Source organism: Paralichthys olivaceus, chromosome 10 (genome assembly GCF_024713975.1).
Source record: "Paralichthys olivaceus isolate ysfri-2021 chromosome 10, ASM2471397v2, whole genome shotgun sequence".
Taxonomy (NCBI): Eukaryota; Metazoa; Chordata; class Actinopteri; order Pleuronectiformes; family Paralichthyidae; genus Paralichthys; species Paralichthys olivaceus.
This window is the reverse complement of record NC_091102.1, coordinates 2,342,474-2,360,451: the sequence shown is the minus strand read 5'-3', so window position 1 is coordinate 2,360,451 and position 17,978 is coordinate 2,342,474. Positions and strand designations below refer to the sequence as shown.

General features: G+C 45.3%; 2 protein-coding genes across 5 annotated transcripts in view; one reads left to right on the top strand and one right to left on the bottom strand.

Annotated features, from left to right (window-relative positions):
• Positions 1-9: 9 nt before the first annotated feature.
• Positions 10-5,735, top strand: LOC109644743 (acetylcholinesterase collagenic tail peptide-like). Of its 3 annotated transcripts, none has more exons than XM_069532521.1 (15): positions 10-858; positions 1,565-1,699; positions 1,951-2,048; positions 2,285-2,326; positions 2,503-2,529; positions 2,690-2,761; positions 3,218-3,283; positions 3,374-3,400; positions 3,501-3,545; positions 3,633-3,668; positions 3,748-3,828; positions 4,104-4,200; positions 4,340-4,449; positions 4,902-5,021; positions 5,598-5,735. In XM_069532521.1, the coding sequence occupies exons 2-15, from the start codon at positions 1,615-1,617 to the stop codon at positions 5,640-5,642; spliced, it is 951 nt and encodes a 316-aa protein (XP_069388622.1). In that variant the 5' UTR covers positions 10-858; positions 1,565-1,614; the 3' UTR covers positions 5,643-5,735. The 3 variants fall into 3 exon arrangements, with proteins under 3 accessions (XP_069388622.1, XP_069388621.1, XP_069388623.1); XM_069532520.1 differs by having other exon boundaries at positions 502-858; positions 1,613-1,699; XM_069532522.1 differs by having other exon boundaries at positions 509-858; positions 1,613-1,699; positions 5,594-5,730.
• A 1,010-nt stretch (positions 5,736-6,745) lies between these two features.
• raph1a (Ras association (RalGDS/AF-6) and pleckstrin homology domains 1a) overlaps positions 6,746-17,978 on the bottom strand; it is a 43,223-nt gene continuing 31,990 nt past the window's right edge. For both annotated transcript variants that reach the window (XM_069532517.1, XM_069532518.1), the window contains 11 exons: positions 16,061-16,138; positions 15,179-15,253; positions 14,947-15,031; positions 13,537-13,658; positions 13,356-13,421; positions 12,785-12,928; positions 12,559-12,669; positions 11,872-11,970; positions 11,660-11,780; positions 11,385-11,515; positions 6,746-10,332 (listed from right to left, as the gene is read on the bottom strand). In XM_069532517.1, coding sequence (XP_069388618.1) covers positions 7,939-10,332; positions 11,385-11,515; positions 11,660-11,780; positions 11,872-11,970; positions 12,559-12,669; positions 12,785-12,928; positions 13,356-13,421; positions 13,537-13,658; positions 14,947-15,031; positions 15,179-15,253; positions 16,061-16,138 — 3,426 coding nt within the window. In that variant the 3' untranslated portion in view covers positions 6,746-7,938. The remainder of the gene's footprint in view (positions 10,333-11,384; positions 11,516-11,659; positions 11,781-11,871; positions 11,971-12,558; positions 12,670-12,784; positions 12,929-13,355; positions 13,422-13,536; positions 13,659-14,946; positions 15,032-15,178; positions 15,254-16,060; positions 16,139-17,978) is intronic.

The window sequence follows — 17,978 nt, the reverse complement described above, 5'->3', positions numbered from 1 at the left end:
CTTGCATAGACGTGTTGTGTTTTATAGTTTTTAATGATCAAAGTTTGTAGAATTTAAGGAATGAAATTTTCTCAGTCAGGTTTTATAAACAACAATCTTAAAGAGATGCTGCGGCTCGGCTGAAAGACAGAAAAAAAGAATCGCTGGCATCAATGTCAAATTAAATCAGTATTTTGATTTTGTTCATCGTCGGCAGCTCCGTCCATCAATAAATCATTAATTTGTTTTAAACCATATTCACAAATCACAATTTGCCTCGTAGGGCGAATAAACAAGTGCAGCGTCCTCTGGTCAACGAGGACAGAAGAGTAATGGATGCTGCGTGTTGGCAAAATGACCACATTTAAAACGTTGTCAGTGTTTCCTGTGAATCGACGTGTTGACTGTATTAAGATTTGTCTCCGACCTTTGACCTCACTCCTGAAGTCTTGTCCGAGCCCTCTCTCCCGTTGACCTCGCCGTGAGCTCTCCACACCTGCAACACTTCACCTGCTCTGCTTCCCGTGAGGAGCTTGGCTCAAAGCCTGAGATGTAAACACAGTAATGGTGATATGATACAAAATGACAGAAGGTGCCGTCGACTCCTCTCAGCCGGTTCCTCCTGGACAGCGTGGCCCGATGAGCCGGCCTCTCTTTGGCTCAGTGTGCCGAGTAATTATCTGATTATTCCCGCAGAGCGCTGCCAGGGGCTGCGTTGCATTTCCACGCTTTATTGAGACAGGTTGGGAGTCGCTGTGCAAGCGTAGCAGATTGTTCTCCAGGCTCTGCTGGACGGAGACCAGGGAGAGAAGCAGCTCCGACAGACGCCTCCACTGCAGGAGAGCGTCCACGCAGCCGAGGACGGGAGACATCACCGAGGTAAGACGCACAACACGGGTTGGCCTGAACACACAGGTTAACATGGAACATGAGTCAGAGATGATCGGGATCATAAAACATGTTAAATAATTTGAGTATGAACATCTTTAGATGCACGATCCGTTTCACTGGGTTACTTTTTTTCCAAACACATATTTCGTGGATAAATCAGGAAATGAGTCATGTTGATTGTCTATTATTGTAAATTCTTTTACCTTGTTGAAAAGCGACGTGATCTGTGTCTGTTTGGGGATAAATAAGTTTCTAATAGTGAAATCTACAAACTGTGAACAAGTGAAATATCATTTTAAATCTCCTGTTCTTATTAAAATAGACTAGAAACGTAAGTGCAGACACGTGTCATCGGTTTATCAGAGATTTATTCCAGAGTGACACCAGATGTTTTGTGTTTTTGTGGAGTTTGATCTTTTTTTTTTTTTTTTTTTTAAAAGATGTGTTTGCATTTTGTTGTGAATCGTTAAAACGAAGAACGTCCATTTACATCCTGGCATTTTTCACCTGCTGCTTCATTAGGAGCGGTTTTCTTCTCGCTCATGGTTTGTGGTCCAGATGACTCGTGCTGTGTCTCTCTCTGATTCTAGAGAGGAACTCCTGTAGTTTTTTTGTTACCTTAAGGCCACCGTAGATTGATTATTGAGAGGTGAGAGGAGGATCCTTGAGTTGTAATCTGCACCCTCACCACTAGATGTCGCTGTACCCTCCACACTGGTCCTTTAACATGTGGTTGCTGCAGGAATGGAGGAGATGCTGACTCAGCTGGTTCTGGGATGGACCGCCTTGCTCAGTGGCCTCCAGCCGGCGGCTTCCCTCGTCACAACCAGTAAGTGCAAACACCAGACTGACGTCACCAAACATGGGACGGCTTCTGTTTCAGTTCGTGCGTCTAATTTTAAACGTTTCAAACAAAAAATAAACTGGATTGGAATCAGAACTTTCCTAAAGTTCCAGAAATGATCAGGTTTCCGAGAAGGAACCGATGAAGTCAGCGAGTCTGCGTCAAATTCTCTTCCTCGTGTTGCGTGTGTGATGAGGTCGAACAGGAAGTTTCACGCGTGTTCTGTCCGTCTGTAGAGTTTCCACCCGGCAGGTGGTCGGCTTTGAAATGTGACGTCTTCATCCCTCCTCCTCCGCCCATGTTTCCTCCGATCGAATGGAAAGCAGAGATCATGGTGATGAGTTCACACACACACACACACACACACACACACACACACACAGACTTTAATCTTAACCAATGTCTGAAAACACCTCTTAAAGTGGAATGATTTGCATTATGGGTTTTTTTTTTTGTCCCCACAAGGACGTGAATCACACACAAACCTTTCTTGCACAGGAGACTTCAAATCTAAAATATGTGTTAAAGCTCGTACATGACTTCAAACTAAACTTGTCTTTGTCTCTGCAGGTTGATATAACCGAACATATCACAGGACCTAAAGGTGAAAAGGTAAAACAGACCTCCGCTATGACATAAATCAAACAAACATTTATTTATATTAAGTTTAATTTTTTTTATTTGAAGTTGTGTGAAATCCAGGGCTCGGTCATTCGAACGCTTCGAATGAACTAATGTGTTTTTATTAGTAGAAATAATTAAAGTTAACAATCACCTGTGTTTTAAAGGGCTGCAGAGGAACCAGAGGACCAAAGGTGCAGCGTCACACACACACACACACACACACACACACACACACACATACACACACACACACAGATGCACCTCATCTTGCTGCTTGTGAAACAACCTTTATTTCTTTATATTTCTTTCTTTCAGTTATAAAAGGATAAATTAAAGTTGTGTGTATTTCAGGGTGAACCTGGTGTGACGGGTCCAGAGGGAGAAGCAGGAACACAAGGAATCATGGGACAACCAGGACAAAAGGTCACAGACAGAGTCACCATGTCGACCAACACACAAACTATTGTGTTACTATTGTGTGAAGACTCTGGTCAAAAACCAGATCACACCCACAGTGGTTGATTCATCGTAACTGTAGTTGTGGTGTGTTTACACATCTACTGTTTTTAAATCTGTAAATATCGTTCGTCTTATTTTTATCTAGTGTGACAGAAAATATTAAACATGACGTTTACACAACGCTTCCTGTCTCCAACATCTTGTCTCCACTCGTCCCGATTGGTCGCCCACATTGATTCTGGTTCTGGAGGTTTCTTCCCGTACACGAGAGCCTGCGTTACATTCTGCTGACTTTCTTTGGCCGGTCCCTCGGTGAGAAGTCAGCAGAATGCGAGACCACAGCAGGATTCACAGTCGTTCTAATAAATGATCAAACTTCGTGCTGTGATCGAAGTTATTGTGAAATATCGTTTTCCGCAGGGGGAGAAGGGACTGAGAGGCTGGAGAGGTCTGTATGGAGACATAGGAACTCCTGGGATGATCAAGGTAAAAAAACCAAACTGTACACGAGCGTTAGTGTGGTACAAAGTAATGTAATCAATTATGAATTAATAATAATAATCTGTGTTTTCACAGGGCAGTAAAGGCTATAAAGGATTCAGGGTAGGTGACGGATATACTGCAAACACATACGCTTCAAACACCACTAACATTTTCCACTTATATATATAATGTTTACATTTTATCTATGCTGATCCTTTAGGGTGATAAAGGTAGGAAAGGAACCCGAGGACCCAGGGGAGAGACGGTGAGGACAGAGTCTCTCGTCTTTTATTTCCTGTTCCTGCAAACGTGAGAAAACAATACAAATGAATTTCACATTGTGTCTCTGCAGAGCCAGAGCGGCGTCGCTGGACGTCCAGGAGAGAAGGTAGAGGGACGAGTGACGCCGTGAAGGTTCGGTTCAGATTAAAGAGACTGTGGAGGTTCTGTGATCTGCTCTGTTCCAGGGTAACGTGGGCGTGTGGGGCGACCCGGGTCAGAGGGGGGAGCAGGGACCCAGAGGAGGAGCTGGAGGCAGAGGAACAGTGGTGAGTGCCTCATAATGACATCATCATGACATCATCATGACGTCACTGTGAAGTCAGAAACTGATGCATTAACTTCTCCAGTGAGATCAGAGACACGATCTACATTTTATTCACATCAACCAATCAGGGATTATTACAAGAACACGTAACATCTGCTCTCTGGCCTAAATTAAACATGCGGACTCACACCTGGCTGTGAGAGGTTCGATTCCCGGCCCGGCCTGCTAATCAGCCTTTTGTTCGCTCAGTGACACAGTGAATCGATGTGTGTTCAGGGGCTGAAAGGTTCTCGTGGTCCTCCGGGAAAACTGGGTCATCCTGGTGCTGCAGGACGTCCCGGTCTGAGTGGACGACCCGGACGACCTGGACAAGGTTTGAGTCAGCTCACTCTGGAGAGGAGATCGTTTTACTTTTGTGAAGAACTTCTGTGACGTGTTTTATTGAAATGTGCTTGATTGATTGATTGATTGATTGATTGATTTAAAGCCCAGCAGCTCTCCTTGTGTTGTAGTGTACGTTCTGCCAGGGAGGGAGGGAGACACAGGAGACAGAGGTCCGTCAGACAAATGTGACTGTTCACAGGTTCAAACCCCAGAGAGACCGTTGGACCGAGTGCAGACGGTTAGTGACACACACACGCTCGCTCGCTCTATCTTTCCTAATCAATGAATCATTTATTGATTTATCTTTCTGGACTAAAGCACCAAATTGTGTATCTGATAAATGATCAGTCACTTGTTTCTGTGTATATTTACTGTATTTACTTTTAATGAATCATCTGAAAACTTCAAACACTGAAACTACTAACAGTGGAGCTGCAGCGTTAACAGCAAAGACTGAGCCGCTCCACCTTGTGTAGAATATTTGCTTTAAACAACAATAAAACTCCATTAATCTATATTAAACAGTCGCCTCTTAAATGTTTGTAATATTCTTATTTTACTCCACGTGACACATCTGTCGCCCTCCTCTGCTGTCCGGTGAGATGGTTCTTCACTCGTGGTTTTCCCCCCGGTTGGAAAGTTGTGGATTTAAAAACACACGTGAAGTGTCTAACCTCACTTTGTCTCCAGATTTTTCTTGCAGACGGAGAGAAACAGATGCGGAGGCTGCGAGGCGAGAACGTGATGGTGCTGAGGACCGACCGACGAGCTCTGTACATCTACTCTGAGTCCCAGTGGATCAACATACTGGTAACTAACGGAAACATCAAATGTATATCTTCGTTTAACACAACACTCCTGTTGTGTTAAAATAAAGCCTTCGAGAAGGTCGTCTTGTGAGTTTCTCCTTTCAGGAAGTAAAAAAATGCAGGAAACATGAATAAAAATGACATGATTGAAAATGCAAAGTCGTGTTTTATTGTCACACATAATAAAAATGACATCTGGGGCCTGAAAGCAGAATCTGTGATTTTAGCAAAAAGCAGACGGGTTGTCAGACGGTCATGGAGCACATTGGTTGTGTATATCTGTGTGTGTGTGTATATATATATATATATATAATTTAACTCAAACTTTTCATAAATGTCCTTTAAACATGAACTACATTGTGATATTAAAGCTTTAGAAATGGAAAACAAAGCAATGGTGATAGTATATGTAAATATATGTGTGTTATCAAAGTAATATTTGATGTTCTACACATGTTGGTTTTGTTCTTCAGTCTGAAATAAGTGAATGTCTGTTGTGTTGTCTGTGTTTAACTGTAATAACCTGTTTTAACTTTATCCTCTTTATGTTTTCATGCTCTCCGTCTAAACCAGGAAGAACCCAGACACTGAGCACAGACTGGACTCAGGAGCGCCTCCTTAAAGCTTTATCACTGGTGTAATTCTAATGGAATATTTTCTGTTTGTATGATTTCTACATGCATGTTAATGGTTCGAGCTCTCAAACTTAAAATTCACTGTATGAATTCATGAATGTATTCAAAGATTGTGCTGAGATTCAGCTCCTACAAATAAAAGCCAGATAAATGTCTTTTTGTCCTGGTGTCAGATTTGTATCATGTATTTTCTGCTTCACTGAAGCTCTGGTTGTAGTTTGTGTTGGAAAGTGAAGACAAACGGTCTCATTACATCACATCTGTTTCTTTAGTTTCACGCCTCCAGCGTCTCAGATGTGAGTGTTGCTTGTTTTCCTGTTTTAAACATTTTAACAATGTGTTTATGATCATTACGACGGTCGTGTTGTAATCTGTGTTTGTTTGTTTGCAGGATTACACGACGACTGTGGAACCACTGGAGACGGACAGTCACAGAAGAACCTGGTCCAGGCTATCGTCAGTCCACTTACTCATTTTCTAGAATTATAATAATGACACAATAATAAATAAATATAATATATTATTTATCTGTCAATCCATGATTTTCGCTTCTTCATGACAGATCTGACAGCAGGTGGCGCCCTTTCCTTGACCTTTATCTAGTTGAAGTATAAACCATGCGGATAAACCAGGTATTTATTTCAGTTGATTCAGAAAACCTAAATTATCTGTCGGTATTCCACCTCTGCGCTTGAGCTACTTTATAAATTCTAAATTTGTGAGATTAACTATAATTTCCTGCAGGTGCATGAGGTCTGTGTATGTGGTCAGTGTTCTGCCAGAGCATCTTTTCTCACATTGACCCTGAGGGGGCGCTAGAGAGAGTGACATGAGCTATAATGGTGGTTAATGAGAAATTAAGACCTAAAGAGGAGGATGTTGTCTCTCGCTCATGTTAATTCTACTAAAGCTGCTTTTCATCGACAGAATCTGACAACGATCCCAGTGTGTGGATGAAGAACCTAAACTTCAGGTGGCACCATCGACGTTAAATCCTCTGCACGATACAAAGTTCTTTTCAGGCACTTCTTCCTCGGGACAATGAAGACGCTCCCCCTTCTTATAAACATGCAAAGTGATGGACGAGCCATTAAGATGACAAACAATTGACTGATTTTATTCACTAGCAAAGTGATGATCACCTTCGTTCAGACAGAGTTCATTGGAGCTGACTAGCCGCTTGGTCTACAAGCCAACAAACACCGACGGCAAAGCTGAGTCCGTGTAAACAGGGTGGGAGATCAGGACTGTCATGAAAACATTGGTTTGATGTCGCTGACTGACGGAGGTGTGAAGGCTGAACTCAGACGACTGGAGGTTCTGGTCAAGATAACTCCGATAGAAACAAATTTAATTTGGAGAACTGAGAGAAATGAAAATGTGCAAGACCTCTAACTTCACAGAGGAAAGGGAAGACATGAAAAGAACGTTATACTTCCCTCTGGTATATTTTCTTCATACAAACTGATTTAAAACCTCCTGTAATCTGAGCACAACCTTACGGGAAGTATTCGTTAAATCCAAGTCGCCAATCAGCCACGAAACCGTAAATTCAAAGGAAATACGTTCAGATCAAACGATCCAAATATAAACTGAGAAACCAGATCAACACTTTCTAAGTATTTTGAGAATACACGTCCAGTCAAACTCATTCTCATCTGACACTTCTTAAAAACTTCAAATAATTATAATAACAATATCTTTCCAGTATTAAATAATCTTATATAAAAACACACACACACAAAAAGGTTTGAAATAAATGGCAATGCTCCCTCTAAGAGTGCCCTGCCCCCCCACCCCCCCACCCCCAAACATTTCTGTACACGTCATCTCACGTTCGCATCCTTCCGTTAAATCTCTCCTTCCCTTCGTCGGTAACGTTACGGCTCCATGCAGTACCAGTTATTTTGCAGCAAATTGTCTCCGTCTCGTCTTTTGTATATTTCAATGCAAAGCTGCACAGACGTTGTGAAAAAAGCTTGATTGGTGATTTTTCTGGCTTGCTTGTATACAGATATATATACATATATATTTTTTACTCATGTCATTGGGTTAAACATGTATTGTAATGACAGTAATAATGAGGATAATAGGAACAATCGTTATCTGAGATTAAGAGTAGGAAACACAGCTTGCTACTTGCTCAGAAATCCAAGTGTGGATGGTTTAGGATGAGGGGAGACGGACAAGTCAAGACAGACATTGATTATTTCTTCTCTGCAGAAACGATGAGTCCTAAATAGTCAGTTCAGTTGTTTAGGCTCCACCCAGTGTCCTCGCTCCCTACCAATCACTGGTCAGTTTGGTGCTTTGGTCCCTTTTCGGAGGAGCGGGAGGCGGGCCTCGCCGCAGCGTTGCATAGCCTGAGATGTTGGCATGTTTGGTGGAGTGGGAGTGCGTGTGGTGGCGAGACAGAGTTTGGGAGTGTCCTCGGACCCCCTGCTGCTGCTGCATGAGCTCCGGAGGAGGTGGCGGCAGCAGCGCCATGTCGTCCATGGTGCCCACGGGCTCCATCTTTGAGGAGGGGATGAGGTGGGAGGAGGTGAGGGAGCCGTGGCGAGACACCGACTTCCTCTTAAGGGTGCGGTTGAGGTCTTCCAGGAAGTGAGGCTTCAGTGCCAGGGAGACCGGCCCGGCTGATTTCGGGGAGGTGGGTGGGACAGGAGAGGACGAGGAGGACGTGTAAGAGGACAGAGAAGGAGGTGGTGTCTGAGACAGAGGAGGCGGTGAGAGCGGCATTGAAATCGTATTGTCATACTGAGTTGTGCTGCTGCTCCACCGGTTCAGTGTTGGAGGAGGGACTGCCCCCTTTTTCAGGGAGCTTTGTTTCCATGACGTTGACGACAAGGTGGGCGTCGCCGACTGTTGATGTTGCTGCATCTGAGGCTGGGGATTCACCACAGCGACCTTCGGGGGGTGATGGAACTCTGACGGGTGAGGAGGAGGAGGGAAGAGCTCTGAGTCACTGGGGGGAGGCGGGAAGTAGTCGGGAGAGGAGTCGAGGTTAGTCGGCTGGGAAGGTGGAGGTGGGGGAGGAGGGGATGGGAACTCTGTCGGTGGCTGATGGTGCTGGCCTGTCTGCAGCCCCTGGAGCACCAGCGGGAGATTCGCCAAATTCAGCTTCCCCGGCTTCGGGAGCGGAGCAGGAAGCACAGAGGAATCTTTAGAAGGAGACCCAGTCGCTGACGAGGAGCTGGATGAGGTACCCGTCTGAGGAGCTTGGCCAAATTTGTTGACCAGGCTCTCCACCTTCTTTGGCCTCTCGTCTTGGACCTCGCCTGAATTGGACCGCATGGAGGAGGCTCTCTGAGGAGCTGGCGGAGGCCCTCGCTTGTTGGAACCTGTAGATGAGGTGGAAGGTGACTTCTTTATAGGGGAGCCCGACTTAGAGGAGGATGAAGACGGAGGAGGAGGGAAATCTCCTAAGGGGTTGTCTGGAGGAGGTGGGGGGAACTCTGGTGACTGTGGAGCCACAACGCCTCCTGGCTGCCACTTTGGTTTGGCCTTGACCGCTGGAGGAGACTGAGGAGTGCTGAACTTGGAGCCTTCCATGGAGTTGGAGGCAGGGATGGAGGAAGAGGCAGCATTTCCCGGGAACTGATTGACAATCTGTTTGACCAAAGAGGAGGTAGCAGCTGCAATGGAGACAGAGGAGGAGGAGGACGAAGGAGAGATGGTCAGGTTTTTGGAGGAGAGGCTGTGCTGCTTTGGAAGAGTCGGAGGTGGCTGATTGGGGGAATGTCCCGTTGAGAAGCTTTGCTGCTTTTTAAACGACCCTTGGCTGCTTTGCGGTGGCGTTGGAGACACAGGCGACAGGGCGATAGGAAGGGAGGAGGGACCTGAAGGTTTAGGAGCAGTTTGAGGGGGAAAACCACCAGTAAAGCTTTTGGGAGGTGCAGGAGGGGGTCCGCTGGGGGAGAGAGGCCGAAGAGCTAGCAGGGAGGTAGGAGGAGAGAGTCCAGCTGGAGGTGGAAGAGGAGGACAATTTTCATCATATTCTTCTGTGGTAAAGTTGTACACCATGTTGGGAAACTTCTGTGCCAGGAACTGCTGGAGCCCAGTGTTGGTGAGTTGGGGACACGAGTCGGGGATGTGCTCTGGAGCAGGAGGGAGCGGCAACCCATTGGCCTCCAGGCTCTCCGGTGGAGGAGGCGGAAGGTAGGCGTGCTCCTGCTCCTCCTCATCCAGCGGTGGTGGTGGTGGGAGAGCGGAGCAGGGGCTTGGTGGACCAAATTTTAGTGCAGCCATGGCTGAGCCAGGAGCTGGTACTGTGGGGGGAGGAGGAGGGGGAGGAGATGGTGGTAATGGAGGGGAGGTGCTGTAAACAGCTGGAAGAGTATTGTAGTTTGGTTTGGTCGACTGAATGGGAATGGCAGCTGGCGTCGCTCCCGGCAGCGGCGTCCTGGACTGGTTCTGGCTCTGCAGGCGAGCCAGCGTGCTGTACTTGACGTATGAGGTGGTAGGTGCTGGCTGATGGGCCACACATACCGCAGGGGGAGGGGGAGGAGGTGGAGGAGGCGAGGGCGGCGACGGGGAGGAATCATCCGATGGGACAAGGCCGTCAGTGTAGCTGGTCCGGGAGGGCGGAGTCTGAGGCTGAGAGAGCGGAAGAGGCTGCGGGGACATGGTGGGTATATGGAGAGGAATAGGCCGACTGATAGGGTCAATCCTCATCATCTGGACAGAGGAAAGAAAGAGAGGAAAAGTATGGAGGGAAGACGGAGGTAAAGAGACACAAGAGAAAGACGCAAACAAGTATTAAACAGGTGCATTGTGGTCACGTTTATGTTAAACAAACAATCCAGGACAAATTAGGAGTGGGTTCCAAATCGATTCATTCAGAACTGAATTCTAAAGAAATGCCACTGGAACCCATTCCTAAACAAGATGCAAGAACTCAAACAACAAACCAGTGCAGTCAAAGAACAAGAACTCCAAACAGCAACGTTGGAAACACAAGGTCAAACACATTCAGAACGTTCTTTACATACAACAGACGATTAATTAGTTTAAAAACATCTTCAAATATCTTCTGGAACTGAACATGAACAGATCGGTGAGTTGATGTTCTTCTCTGGAACACCTGGGACCTTTAGGTAACCTCGTCCTGCACTGTTCTAAACCCGGCATCATCATATAAAACAGATTATAAACTTAATTCAAAATGCTTAACGATCCAAACTGTTTTGTTATTTGTTGGTTAGGACATTCCGTCACACCACGAGGTTAGAACAAATCAACAGTTCGGCTGCAGCCGTTTAAAATCAGCGGATTCACTCAAGAGTAGAACACACAGCTCTTGATTTTGTGTGTGACTTTCTAAACACGAGTGCGGTGTCCGTTTGGAAAGAGCTGTTGGTTCGGTCGCAGCTTTTCTTTCCGGAAGTGTGGAAGTGACCTGCAGCAAACAAAGAGCTGCCGCTGAACCCTGAAGCTGCACAAACAGCTGTTCACCAGGTTTATTCGAAGTTCGGTGAAGCTGAACTGGAGAATCAGTTGTCGTTGGAATTGATCAGCGTTTTAAAAGCTGCAGCCGAACTGTTAACATGCCTGTTACATCACTTCCTGTCTAACCTCCACTCCCTCCTCCTCCTGCACAAAGAGGAACTGGCATACGTCCCTTCACTTTTGACTGCTGGCAGGGAAGCAGAGGGGAAACATGGGTAATGTAGTCCACAAGGAAACAGGACAATGACAGGATAGGATGGAGTGTGTGTTTGTGTTCTCACCTCTCCTTGCGTTCCTCTCCTCCAGGCATCAGAGAAGATGGAGCTGACGCCACTCTGGGAGCGGGTGTGGCCTGTTGACGTCATCTCTGAAACGCCGCTGTCTGATTGGCTGGAGTGGTTGGACTGAGACTCTGAGGTTCGGACAAACAGAAGTCAAGGTTTGTTAAAAATATTCAATATTCAAAGTTGGACCGAAACAATTCACCAACAATCAAAAATATATTCCAAGTGATTTTCCACTTGATGATCGTGTCTGTGAAAAGAGGTGAACGGACCTGGAAGGCTGGAGGAGCTGGATCCCGACTTGATGGAGGAAGATGAGAGGGAGGACCAATCGTACGCCGCCTCCGTTCTCCTCATCGCCTCCTGGAAGTTGATGTACAGCTGCTTCCCATACTGACGAACACAGAGACGCAGAGAACATGGAAATAAGAGCAAACACGTGATGGAGCAACATGGATCCTTTAATGACGGGTGTAGTTGTTACCTTGGCGATACGAATACTGTTGATCCATTGTTGGAGTGTTCTGACATCATCGCAGCAGAGGTACTTGATGTACTGTGACTTCTTCTGGATCTGAGGGTGCTACACACACACACACACACACACACACACACACACACACAGAACATTTTACTTCAGAGGATAAGAATGACGATGGAAATTACTACGAGTACTCCGACTAAAACTCCATTTATGCTGCAAAAGCTGCAGTATTAATAAACTAAACAAAAATACTGCTCTGTTATTATTGTGGCTGCATTTCCTGTGAAATATATAAAATTAATATTTGTGTGTTTTCAACATTGTCTGTTTGTGTCTCAAATTTCCACAAAACCTCTTGGAAAGATGAGACACAACAATGAACCCATTTCATTTCCGTGCAGATGTGGATCTGGCGTTTCTCTGACTTTTTCTCAGGGTGTTGATGAAGAATCAGGAATAAATAAGAGACTGATATTTTATGAGTCGGTGCAACTTGGGGGCAGATCCAAGTAAAACCTGGATGTAGATGATTTACATGGATTTGGTGCAGAATTTAAAAATCTGTCATAGATGTAATTTCTCCATCGCACCACTAAGGAGCAGCGTAGGATTACAGCTCAGTAGCAGTCGGTCATGTTTCCCATCACATTTGTTGGTCGCTGCGAATGCGTGTGTGTGTGAAAGTACCTTGAGCACCATGCAGTAATCTGTGGGAGCCTTGTACTTGCTCTTGTAGCCCTGACCCAGATAAACGTTAACGTGATCCAACTGGAGGAAACACACCAGGTCCCTGGAGGCCTAAAAAAAAAAAAAACATACACACTTAATGTAAATATCATTTATTTCACTGGTAAAATAGATATTTGTCTTTTTTTTTAATCAAATCTTTTTTGTTGTTGTGTCTCACACACACCTTGGCTTTGCCCTTGGGGACGTAGTAGATGCCAGAGGCTCTCAGCAGGAAGTAGCGCTTCTTCCACGACTTCTTCCCGTCCTCTTTCAGCCACAACACTCCCTCCATCTCAGGGACGGACACCGAGCTGCCGCCGAAGCACTCCTAACACACACACACACACACACACACACAAATGATTGACTCGTGCATCTGTTTTTTCTGGGTCTTTTCTAATTCCACTATATTAAGAAAGTGTATCCATCTATATCTTATCTACTGTCTTTCTTTAGGACTAAACCAGACTGTTAAATTAAAGTGGAAATGAAAGTGAATTCAAAACAATTGTGTTATAACACCTCACAGTATTTACCCAGTGCATCAGGACTTTATTAATATATATATATGTATATTTTTAACTTTACAAAGCAATAGCCCTGTTTTCAAGTACTTTCAAGTAGCGTCACACAATAACGCAAAGCTCCTGAATGAGGCCTGAGAGGTGATGAAAATAAAATCATATCTGGATTCAGATGTTTTCAGACAAGAGACAGTTTATCATGACGGACTGAGTGAAGAAAAACAAACTAACCTCTAACAGAGCCTCTTTGTTTCTTTCAGCCATCTCACATGTCTCCTTCCGCCCCAACAAATAGTTCTGCAGCAGAAAGGAATGAAGCGGAGACGAGGAAAGAAGCTGGTGAGTGAAATGAAGACACACTTACAGAGTTGTGTTGTTTGTGTTTGTGTTTGTGTGTGTGCGTCAGTGTCACCTGAGGGTTCTTGAACAGAGTGTACTTCTCGATGCGTTCAGTGAACATCAGGCGGTTCTGACTGTCTCTGGTCCAGTTCAGCAGATTCTCCACCAAGTTTTCGTGATCTTCAAAGATTCGCTCTGCACAGAGTGAACGAGACCATTTTCCCTTCAGTTACAGTCACAGCAGGAAAATCAATGAGATTCACAACTGTGTTATTGTCTCCCTTCATCTCCTCACTCATCTCCTCTACCATCGTCTCCTCACTCGTCTCCTCTACCATCGTCTCCTCACTCATCTCCTCTACCATCGTCTCCTCATTCATCTCCTCTAGCATCGTCTCCTCACTCATCTCCTCTAGCATCGTCTCCTCACTCATCTCCTCTACCATCGTCTCCTCACTCATCTCCTCTACCATCGTCTCCTCACTCATCTCCTCTACCATCGTCTCCTTCCTCGTCTCCTTTTATTTTCCTCTTCTCAAACCAAAATTGAACTGGTCCTTCCAAGTTCCATGTTAATCTAGTTCAGTAGTTTAAACTTAATGTTGGTCATTAACAGACAAACAGATGAAAATCCTTGGTGAGGTAATAATAATAATAATAATGAAAATATTTGTTCTTCTGATCATCATTTATTTTTACGTGTTACTTCCTGCAGGACGAGCAGGGGCAGGTCAGAGGTCACAATCTGACAGGAAGTCAGTCTGTTGCCAAAGGGCTCTCAGCAGGACGCTGGTGTTACTGGTGTGTTTGTATGTGCGGTGGGGGGGGGGGGGGGGGGGGGCTGTCAAAGGTTTAACTCCACCCCCGGCCGGAGACACCAGCGACTCCCCCATTTAACACAGGGGCCGATTTAAATGTCCCAGAGGCCGAGTCGTCGCCCCGAGCCCAGGTTTTCTTTTTCAAACCTCATGTGGAGCAGACTTCTCTCTCTCTCTCTCTCTCTCTCTCTCTCACTCTCTCTCTCACTCTCACTCTCTCACACACACAGTGATGCTGACTGGCTGTTCTGCAGAAGCCCTGAAGATGTAGGTTAGATCACACACTCCACTGCACAGCAGCTCTGTGTGTGTGTGTGTGTGTGTGTGCACGTCAAAGACTGTTAAGTTGAGCTGAAGCTCGGAGCACCAGTGTGTGTGTGTGCAGGGTCACGCCCCCAAGGGAGGTGTGTGTGTGTGCGTGTGTTTGTGTGCGTGCGTGCACTTGTATCTACTGTATCTGCTTGTAAAAAAAATTGTGAATGAAGTCCGTCCCTCTCCAGTGTTTCCACTTAGTTCTAATTGAGTGAGTCACATACGTTTCCACTGCAAAGACCAGGATCTTCATCAAGATCTTTTTACAACTTTGTGCGTCCGTGCGTGTGTGTGTGTGTGTGTGTGTGTGTGCGTGCGTGTGTGTGTGTGTGTGTGTGTGTGTGTGTACTCACCCATCTGCAGCTCATTGATCGTTTCCACCAGGGACCAGTCTGGGCTGTAGCCACAGTGGGATTTCTCCAGTAAACTGTCCAGAACCTGAAGAACAGGAGAATCTACAGTCACACAACTTCTACTCTCACAACAATAATAATAATAATAATACAACTACTACTGTTACTACTACAGTATTACTGACCAGGGGCTCTGAATACTCTGTTTGCAGTACTAAGACATGTTCCGTACCTGTCTGACCGTCTGTCTCTCGTCCACCATCATCGTCTTTGAGCTCTCGTCTGACAAATGAACGCGAATCACCAACTAGGAATGAAAGAGACAGAGAGGACGATGGTAAGTGAAGGAGTCAACTGCTGCTACTCATGCATGTTTTACTGTCATGCATGATGTTAGCATGTCACGACACACACACGCACACAGTTACACACATTCAAAATACACAAAGGTTTGTGTGTTGGTTTCTATGCAATTTATTTATTTATTTTTAAAAAAAGGTTTTTTTCAGCTGCACGTTTTGTTTTATCTGAATCATTTGGTTCCTGATAATATAATAATAATATTTATCTCCTTCCTACAACCAATCATGTAAAAGTACTGAAATCTCTGGTCTTGATATATTTTTGTCTTTTTGAGCATTGTGCAAGATCCACATACTGTACACACACACACACAAACACACACAGGTAGTTAGACCTCATGCTGTGTGTGTGTGTGTGTGTAGTAAATCCAGATTGTCAATCCCGCTGCTCTCTCTCTCTGTGGGATTGAGACTTAACTTGCGATTGTCATTACGCTGAGTGCACTGTGTGTGTGTGCGTGTGCGCGCGCGCGCGCGTGTGTGTGTGTGTGTGTGTGTGTGTGTGTGTGTGTGTGTGTGTGTGTGTGTGTGTGTGTGTGTGTGTGTGTGTGTGTGTGTGTGTGTGTGTGTGTGTGTGTTGACCCCAGCTGTTATTGACCAGAGCTTTTGAATGTGGAGTAACACTGACCTGACCCAGAAACAAGTCCGCTCGACACGTGCCAGATATAGACTCACATGTGCATCGTGCGACACACACACTAACACACGTATGTTTCTTTAATGTCAATCTTTCTTGTGTGTGTCTGACTCACCTTCTTCACCTGGGCCTCCTTGATCTTCTCCAGGGCGACTCGGATGTTGTCTGCCTTCAGCTTCGCAGCCTGCTCCTCCTGTAGACACACACACACACACACACACCAGTCAGTCGATGCAAACCAACAGACACACTCCTGTTACGCTCCTGTCTGCATTAAAACCACTCGTCCTCTCACCTGATTCCTCCAACAGGAATTCATGTTTGTTTTTAGTTGATTTTTCTCAAAGCATCAAGTAAAAAAACTACGAAATCATAAAAAGAATCCGTGTGTTTTAATCAGCGTCAGTATTTCCAGTCTTCTGCTCAGTCCTGAAACATTCCTCCTGTTTAATGAGGCTCCTTTGTTTTTCCTGACAGAGGTGGAAGACGAAGACCAGCTTGATGTGAAGCAAAGAGATTTTTCCCGTCAAGACAGAGGAGCAGAGCCCAAAGATCCCAAAGTGAGAGGAACCCTCACAAGTGTGAGACCGGCAGCGAGAAACCTGCCTCTCCTCCTCCTCCTCCTCTTCATCAGCACCATCATCGCCTCGGTGGAGAATGAGACTGGATTAACGGCCAGACGCTACATGTTGGTAGATACTCAGAAAGAGGATTATCCAAATTTCCCACGGACACAAACGCTGGAGCGTCTCTCTGCCTCTGCAGCCGACAAACTAAGAGACGGACGGACTGAGGTGATCTGAAATCGCAGCTTCTCTTTCTATCAGTACGTTTGTCAACACTCGACCAAGTGATGGGGTTGAGGAGGACGAGGTCAGACAGTGTTGACTTCAGCAGAGCGAGGACGCAAACACAAGATCTGCAAGCAAAAATAAAGAGTAGAGGTAGAAACACGAGATGAAGCAGAGTTCACTCAGAGCTGCACGAGGACTAATCTGCTCATCGACTGACTGGACACAGATTTACTCTGATTAAATAATAAATCTACTGACGAGCTGATTCGCTGCACGTTCGTCGCTCTCACCTTCAGGCTCATTCGCTGAGAATCAAAACGTCCTGTCACATCCTCCCGAGTGAGACGGAGGGAATGAGAGGAGGAGAGAGAGAGAGGGATGGATGGATGGATGGGGGGGGATGGGTGGTGATGCTGCTGTGCCAACTTCCATGCAGAGGCACTGATCTCTTTCTCTCAGGCTCTCATGCCCCCTCCTCGCAGACGCTACACCCCCTTCCCTCTCTCCCTCTCTCCCTCGCTCTCGTCTTTCCACTTCTTTTATCTGATTTTTTTTTTTCTTTCTTCTTCTCTCTCCTTCACTCGTTTGTCTCAAGCCCTCGTTTAGTGTGTCTGAGTGTCTGAGTGTGACTAATCAGACACACACACAGAAATGGCGAACGAGTGAAAGGGCAGAGGGAAATGAAGACGAAGGGCTGGATGAGGAAGAGGAGATTATCAGCCAATCTCCTTATCTGCACCCCCCAAACACACACACACACACACACACACACACACACACACACACTCTCTGCAGACCTGAATTGTCAAACCAGCCGCAGCAGGGGATCCTCATAAACAGTTTAAGCTCATAAACTGCTCCGTAATGACGAGCCTATGTTGTGGTTAATGTCTTATACAGAAGAGGGTCGGCTTTAAAAGCTCTGAACTGTCAAAACAATAAAAAGATTAATGATGATATTAAAGAGTTAAATATGTGATAAAACATGTTGGTTCAGATTTGATATTATTAAAACTAAAAGAACATAAGAATCAACTTTAAGGAAATAAACAGACACACGTCTGATCTAATTCTGAATTATTTCCAAATAAATTATAGAAAACTATGAAATTGCCCGGTTAAATAGTAATATGATGTGATATCATATCATTAGACTTCAGAATTACATAACACCTATTTTATAAAAATAAAGTGGGAACGAGACAAAAAGCCGAGGATTAAATTTGACAAAACATATTA

Bases quoted from the DNA above. Each gene is read 5' to 3' on its own strand.
- LOC109644743 (XM_069532521.1), top strand. From the start codon at position 1,615: ATGGAGGAGATGCTGACTCAGCTGGTTCTGGGATGGACCGCCTTGCTC. The intron at 2,327-2,502 runs GTAAAACAGACC...TGTGTTTTAAAG, and splicing joins CAGGACCTAAAGGTGAAAAG to GGCTGCAGAGGAACCAGAGG. The intron at 2,530-2,689 runs GTGCAGCGTCAC...TGTGTATTTCAG, and splicing joins GAGGAACCAGAGGACCAAAG to GGTGAACCTGGTGTGACGGG.